We start from the raw sequence: 7,649 nt of genomic DNA, 5'->3' as shown, positions 1-7,649 counted from the left end.
CAAATTCAGAAAATGAACGTGGTATATTTTACTAAAATAAAAAGCTTTTACAACGCTCTGGCCTGTGGCTTCCCCACCATGTCCTCCAGGATGGAGTTGATGGGGGTGGGAAGGGTGATGGGAGCCCATCCACTTGAAGGAGAATGCCCCCTTTCTGGGTTTTCCAGGCAGGCGGAGGCAGGGCAGGTCTGGAGCATACCACGAGTACTGTCTGTGCTACAGACTTGTGTTCACCCAAACAGAATTCACCCAACCAGAGGATGGGGCAGCTTCAGGCCTTGAGCAGAGACATCTTCATCCTTGGACACTCTCAAAAAGAAGGGCAAGCTCTGCTCGTACAGACCCCAGGATGAAACTCGTCACTTAGGGAGCCTGCCCAGAATCAGTGGTATGGAAACCCAGCCCGGGGCTCGGGAGCCTGACTGTGAACAAAGTGAAGGAAGAAGACAAGCCCAAGTTTCCTTCAAAGGCTCCCTCCAGACCAGGACTGACAAACAGACGCTGTCCCCACATTGAGTGCAGTTTGCACCCACCCACTACCCTCGTGGCACACAGAAGCCCATCTCCTCTCAGGTGAAGGGCACAAGAACGTCTGTGGGTTCCAGAGAACCAAGAGGGACTGAAGCCCCACGTCCCAGACCCTTCTTCCTGCTGTTCCCCAGACCACCTTCACCTTGTCACAGGTTGGGGACTCTGCACCATCCTGGGTACCCCCCAGGGAATTCCTGTGCCAGGACACAGCTCAGACACAGGACAGCGGTCCCCCACTGTGGGGGTGGGGAGGGCCTCACACTTCGTTGTGGAGTGGCCGGCACTGGGGAGAGAGCTTCTCCTCCAGCACCCCATTGGGAGCACATACCCAGGGGTCGTGGGTCTCCCACTGCCACTTGACCAGTTGGGTCTGAAGCAGTTCCAGAACCTGGGCATAGCGGGGGTCAGCAGCCAGGTTCTGGGTCTCGTGGGGGTCCTGGCTCCTGTCAAAGAGCTCCCAGCGTTCCCGGTAGTAGTAGTGATGCAGGTCCTTGTACCAGCCCGTGGGCCGGCCGGCTGTGGTGCGATTCAGGAGGTCCTGGAAGGTTGGCGAGATGTAGAAGTCCTGGTCAATGGGAAAGGGCATCTTGAAGTGGAGGTTGTGCACAAGGTGGAAGTTCTGGTGGTGCACGGAGCGCATGGGGTAGGACATGGTGACCTCATGGTGGCTCTGGCTGCCAAAAACCGTGGTCCAAAGAGGCTCCGCCTCCAGCGCCGGGAGGAGGGACCGCCCAGTGAGCTGGACAGTCTTTGAGCCAAAGATGGCATAGCTGGGGTAGGGGATAGAGAACCAATCCAAGATGGTGGGCGTGAGATCTGGAAAGGAGATGACATCTCAGCAGGGCGGGCCCTCCAGGGCACCAGGCCCACCCCTGTGGAAGGGCTGAATCCAGGCCACTCTGGAAGCTGGGGGGCCACCTTGCACATCAAATCACCAACAGGGAAAAGCTGCTACAGGCCAACCCGTCACTGCTGCGTCACCCTCTGGGCCGTCATGCTTTCAATGCCATGACAAGAGCCCCCAATTTGGTGATACCCAGGATCCTTCTAAAATCCTTCAGACCAGCGAGGAAGCCCCCACACAGGGGCCTATTCCTGTTCTGTGCTGTGGCCAGAACACTTCCTGACCTTGGGGCCAAAGGGAGATGTGAGCCCTGAGCCACAGGGGCCCAAGCATGCTGCTGCCCTGACCCCTCAAAGTGGGGTCGAGGAGCATCAGTATCACCTGGGAACTTGTCAGAAATGCAAATTTGGGGGCATCACCCCAGACCTACTGAATCAGACACTCTGGGGTGGGATATTTGGATACTAGCAAGTGCTCCAGGTGACTGAGGCTCACCAGTGGGCCAGTGGAAAAATGACTGGCTTGAAGGCAGTGAGACCCAAACTAGAATCCAAGCTTGGTGCTTACAAGCTGTGTGACCTTGGGCTGCTAACTTCATGTCTCTGAGCCTCATTTCTGCATCTGTAGAATGGGGCTGACCATCCCTTCCTCACTGAGGTGATGTAGCAACCGCATAAGGTAGTGGATGAGGAGCTACGTCTGGTCGTGGTGGTCCCACTAAATGTCCTCTTCCTCCCCCACTCCCCCTCCTCGACCCCTGCTGCATGGAATGCAGAGTCATACCTAGGAGGCTCACGTAGGCCTCGCTGACCTGGCCCCAGCGTTTTGGGTGCTCTGGGGATGACACCAGCATGGGCTCAGCAGTGCCCGGCCAGTAGAGGTTGGTCCTGCCGCTGGGGAAGGGGATACCATTGTCAGATGTGAAGATCACCAGGGTGTCATTCAGGACACCCGCCCCACGCAGCTCCTGGAGCACGAGTCCGATCCCTGCAGGGTGTGGAGGAGATAGCAGAGCTCAGCCGCAGGCAGATGTACAGTTGTGGGAATGCATGTGCACTAAAGCATTTCTTCATCCGGCTGCTGAACCCTGCACCGTCATTTCTTTCAATCACCCTGGCCCTCCTTACCACCAGCCAGGCCTCCCGCCCAGCACTCTGCCCAGGGCCCTGTCCTGCAGCAGGACTTGCATGGCCTCCACCTGAGTGCACCCCTCCAGGGACACTGGCCAACCTTGGCAGTTCTGTGTCACCCCTATGCAGCTGCTACCTGCCATGCAGTGGTTTCTGTGTTTCCTGGAATCTCCCCGTGGAGGTAATAAGGATGGTCTTGGGTGGGGCCAGGAGATAAGATTCTCTCTACACCCACCCCCTTCCCAAGTCCCCATGAACTAATGGTACCAACAGGGAAACGATAAAGGCACCAACCTCCCAGACTGGGTTGAATGGTGGTTCCCCTAAAAGATATGTCCACACAGAACCTGTCAATGTAACCTTATTTGGAAAGAAGGTCTTTGCAGATACAATTAAGTCAAGGATCTTGAGATGAGATCATCCTGACATACCTAGGTGGTCCTTAAATCGAATGACAAAACGAAGAGGAGGGCCACAGACTAAAGAGAAAACACAGGGAAGGAGCTCATGTGACAACAGAGGCAGAGACTGGAGTAATGCTGCAAAGCCAAGGAACACTTGCAGCCACCATTAGCTGGAAGAGGCAGGAATGACTCTCCCCCAGAGGGGACATGGCCCTGCGGCACTGTGATTCCTGGCTCTGGCCCAAGATGGGGGCCCAAGCTGTGCCCTATGCCACCACCTGGGCTCCTTGAACCCACCTTGGTCCATGCGGCTGATGGTGGTGTACTGAGCGGCCAAGTCAGCTCGGGCAGCCGGTGTGTCAGGGATGAAGTAAGGCACCTGGGATGGGGCAGGTGGGTGGAAAGTCAAGGTTAGAACAGATAGGTTGGGTGGAGGGGGCAAAGTGGCCAGCCCTTGAATTAGGGTGGGAGATACAGGTGCCAGCCTTCCTCCCAGGGCCCCAAATCATCTCTCTTCCTGAATGGATTATCCCAGAACACCCACGCTTTTGGGTACCATCATTCCATGTCTTTACGCTTCTCTCTGCCACCCCATGGATGGGGACCTGGCTCCAGTGAGTCAGAGGGTTTCTTCTTACACATCTGGGGCCAGGGCTGCCAACCCACAAACGGGGCACAGGTCCCCATATTTACAAGGTGGAAGAAGGGTAGTTCTCGGAAACATGGTGAGGGGTCCTCCTACCTGCACATCCTTCGGGTTGTAGGTTTGCGGGGTCCAGTCTGGGATCTGCCCCATGCCACGCTCTCCATTGCCAAACTTCTCGCAGAAGGCCCCGTACTGTGGCTGGGAGTGCCCGCAGCGGTGGGGGTCGTGGAAGGCGACATAGAGGAAGAAAGGTCTGCAGATGGAAGGACGGGCTTGAGTGTTGAGGTCAAAGTCAGATGGCTGACCCACCACCTAACTTCTACCCTGGGGAGCTTCATCCTTTGCTCAGTTTTGCCTACTCCCCTACAACTGAGAGCCTCCCCGTGATCCACACTGCCTCAGTTTCCCCATGTCCCCTCTTCTTCTGACCAGATCAACTTGAGCATCTGGAACGTTCTCCTCCACCCACACCCCAGCTGTCAGGGGACTCCAAGAATCCCAACCAAAGACTCTGGGATCTGCATCCAGTATTAACTGTCCAGAGGTCTGGCTGTGTGAGGGCAGTAAGGGGGAGGGACCCTCCTCACACCTGTTGTCCCGAGTCTGCAGGAATTTCCGGACCAGCAGTTTAATTCTAGTGATGTTCCGCCCCACCTGGAGGACAGAGCCATTCTCCTCCGTGTACGCAAAATCAAACGGGTACACCGTCTCCGGCCCCACGTGCTTCTTCCCAATGATGCCTGGAGTCGGGGAGAGAAGACTATCCAGAGCCCCTTTGGTCTCCCACTCCCCTCTGCCCCCTTCTCCGCTCTCCAGACCCTGTGTCTTGCTGTGGCTTCCAGGAGGGCAGCTGGGCCCTTGTTCTCGTGTGCCCATGGCCCAGCCAGGAGGCCCAGATTCCTTGGGGTCAAGTGCTCAGAGCAGGCAACACAGGGCCCATGGTGGCTCAGGACAAGGCCTTGCCCCTCTGGGGCAGGGAGGTAAGTTGCTGTCCTGCCCCTGTGGCTACACGAAGTCCCTCACCTGTGCGAACACCAGCTCGGCCCAACAGCAAAGGCAGGCTCTGCACCCGGTCGAAGGAGTTGAAGTGGTGGACATCCTGGTGCAGGCCATACATTCCGTTCTGATGCTGCCAGCAGAGATGCTGTGAGGCCGGGCGCCTCCTGGCAGCCAGCGTCCTGTCCCCCACCCCACTCCCAACGCTTCTGCTCTCCCAGGCTCACCAGCCTGGCCCCTTGTAGGCCCCTGATTTAGAGTCCTCAGAGAGGTTTTCTCCATCTCTCACTCCCTGCCTAACAGGCCCACAGGTCCCTACCATGGGACGACAGCAGGAAATACAATAGACTGGGAGAATGTACACTAAAATTAGGGGTGGCTTTTATTTTCTTCTTTTTGTGTATCTGTACTTCCCAATTTTTCTATCAAGAACACACGTCGTAGAGTGAAAACCACACCAACAGGCCTCTTTTTATTAGCTGACTTTTTTAGAGTGTAAAAAAAATTGTTGTACGTGTTGCAAACTCAAACAGGCTAGAGAGATGTAAGAAGGAAAAACCCTGTCCTTATTCCTGTGGCTCACTGCCCAGAGGTGAGCGTAGCCTACAGCTGTCTGATTAACCTTTCAGGAAGCTTCTGTGTACAGGCCACAGTCTCCTCTTTATGTAGGCCTCCTACTCACAGCCTCAGGCTCTCAGAAAGGGACGTACAGAGCATCCCCCCCCATAAAATAACGCTGTGAGATAATACATCAGGAGTAAGTGCCCATGAACACCCAGGTTCACAGCAGCATTATTCCAACAATCAAACGTGGAAGAAACCCAAGTGTCCACCAATAGAGAAATAGATAAACAAAATACGCTCTATCCACACAATGGAACATTATTCAGTCTTGAAAAGTAGTGAGGTACTGACGTGCTTGGGTGAAGCTTGGGGACATTATGCTCAGTGAAATCAGCCAGCCACAAAAAAGCAAATACTATATGATTCCACTTATGTGATGTACCCAGAGTAACCAAATTCACGGAGACAGAAAGTTGAATGGTGGTTGCCAGCCAGGGGCTGGCGGAGCAGCGGGAATAAGGAGTTAGTGTTTAATGGGGACAGAGTTTCAGTTTGGGGTGATAAAAAAGTCCTGGAGATGGATGGTGGCGATGGTTGCACAACAATGCGAATGTACTTAATACCACTGAACTGCAGCCTTAAAATAGTTAAAATGGAAACTTTTTCATTACATATACTTTAGCACAGTAGAGTGAGTGCCTTAAATGGCAGCTTTTATTGTCACAAAAGCTCCTGGGACAATATCATGAAAAGAGTTAATACTGGGCTGGGCAAGTACCTGCCAGGCACCTTGCTGTGAGCTTTACATATAGAGAGTTAGCTTGGCCAATCCTATAGTAATCCCAGGAGTGAGGTATTACTATCACCCCATCTTACAGGTGAGGAAATTGAGGCACACAGAGATATGTGATTTGCTCACAGTCACACAGTGGTGGAGCAGGGCTGCACTTGGACCATGTGGCTGGGGGTGGGGGAGGGAAGGTGGGCACGTCCCCAGGGAGACCAGGGAGGGGTTCCCAGCAGCAGAGGCCTTGAGAGCTCTCCCTCCTCCTGAACCCCTGCTGCCCTCACCTGGGGCAGGCCAGTGAGGAGGCTGGCCCGGCTGGGAGAGCAGCTGCTCACGGAGGCGAAGGCATTGCGGAAGACAAGGCTCCGGCGGGCCAAGGCATCCAGGTGAGGGGTGGTGATGGCACTGTTGTTGTAGGCACCACTCTCAAAACCTCCGTCATCCGCTGAGGAAGGAGGGAGACACAGAGGACCTGATGGGTTGGGCTCAGAAAGAGTGAGAGAGACCCGGGTCCTGCTGCAGTGGCCTGGCAGTGATGCCCAGGCGGGTATGATGCCTCTGTAGACTTGATATCAGGCAGGTGTGATTCCCAAGTGGGAATGACCCAAGTGGGCATGATATTCAGCAGGCTTGTTACTTGAATGGGAATGCCACCAGGCATGTATGAAAACTGGGTGAACATGTTAGTAGGCAGGCATAAAACTCAGGGGAGCATGAGATCCAAGCAGGCATGATTCGGCAGTCCTGAGCTCTGCAGACATGCCTGAGGATGTGGATCCACGTGCTGGTTCTCTGCCAATGCCCCTGAGATATGGGGAGTTGAAGGGAACCGCTCTGTAGAGTGCTGTTTAAGTTACAATTAGCTGAAGGACCTGCCCCAGACCACAAAGTTAATCAGAAACAGTGACCCTGGCAGAGAGCCAGACCTCAAAAAAGGAAAGAATCAGGTTGCCTTGTGATAGCTGGGCTCTGGTTACCCAAGCAGGAAGTCTCGTGAACAACAGGGCGCTAGAGGAACTTGGGGTTTCACGGAGTGGGGGAGGGCCGGGGGAGAAGGCGGGTGGGTGAGTGGGGGCTGCTCCCTTCAGCCAGGAGAAAGAGAGTTGAGCCACAGTGCTCTGGGGTCTGAGAAGGGAAGGGGAACGGGGTTATCACTGCTGGGGAGAAGATGAAAGATCTAGGGCACCCTGCTGGTATCTGAGGACTTGGGCACCAGCTCCTCTTCTGGCATCCCCTCTGCGATCTGTGGAAAGCCGCCCAGCCTCCCGAGGTGGGTGAGGACCGCAGGCTTAGCCCTGGCTGTTCTGGTCACGGTTCGGGCTACAGGGTCAGAACCGGGGGCAGGAATGGGGTGTGAATGCTGGGGCTGACCCCTCCAGACCCTGCAGTGGGCAGGGCCGCCTCTGCTTGCCTCTTCAAGGAGCCGACCACGAAGAGTCTGGGGTCAGCAAAAAGAGGAGTCGGGGAATGAACGGCAATGGGGTCTGCAGGGCACGGAGGGTTAGCGCTGGCCTCTTCCGGGGTCGACAACAGGCGGCCGTGGAGGGCGGTGCCCGGGGTGCCGGCGGGTCGGAACTTACCGAGGATCAGCAGCACGTTTCGGGGGCGCGCCCGGTGCACACAACAGAGACCCACTACGAAGAGAAACACCCAGCAGGCCGGCCTGGAGCAGCGCATAGCGACGGTTCCAGCCGGGCGCCGCCCTGCGGTCATGTGAGCACCAGCCCTCCCGCCCCCACCCTCGGTC

At 55.7% G+C, this 7,649-nt stretch overlaps 1 protein-coding gene across 1 annotated transcript; it reads right to left on the bottom strand.

Moving 5' to 3' along the window:
• Window positions 1-13: 13 nt before the first annotated feature.
• SGSH (N-sulfoglucosamine sulfohydrolase) lies at window positions 14-7,627 on the bottom strand. Its single transcript, XM_060080829.1, has 8 exons — window positions 7,483-7,627; window positions 6,187-6,347; window positions 4,579-4,684; window positions 4,145-4,295; window positions 3,652-3,808; window positions 3,207-3,288; window positions 2,159-2,362; window positions 14-1,347 (listed from the first exon to the last, which is right to left on the bottom strand). Exons 1-8 carry the CDS (start codon window positions 7,613-7,615, stop codon window positions 788-790), a joined length of 1,554 nt encoding a protein of 517 aa, XP_059936812.1. The 5' UTR covers window positions 7,616-7,627; the 3' UTR covers window positions 14-787.
• Window positions 7,628-7,649: the final 22 nt, after the last annotated feature.

This window comes from Mesoplodon densirostris, chromosome 18, assembly GCF_025265405.1.
Source record: "Mesoplodon densirostris isolate mMesDen1 chromosome 18, mMesDen1 primary haplotype, whole genome shotgun sequence".
Lineage (NCBI taxonomy): Eukaryota > Metazoa > Chordata > Mammalia > Artiodactyla > Ziphiidae > Mesoplodon > Mesoplodon densirostris.
Note: the sequence above shows the minus strand (reverse complement) of the source record. Positions and strands in the feature narration are given on the sequence as shown.

Excerpts from the sequence above, each read along its gene's own strand:
- SGSH (XM_060080829.1), bottom strand. The coding sequence starts at position 7,615 with ATGACCGCAGGGCGGCGCCCGGCTGGAACCGTCGCTATGCGCTGCTCC. Across the intron at positions 3,809-4,144 it reads CTGCAGACTCGGGACAACAG|ACCTTTCTTCCTCTATGTCG; the intron begins GTGTGAGGAGGG and ends TTCCATCTGCAG. Across the intron at positions 1,348-2,158 it reads GGCCTACGTGAGCCTCCTAG|ATCTCACGCCCACCATCTTG; the intron begins GTATGACTCTGC and ends TCTCCTTTCCAG.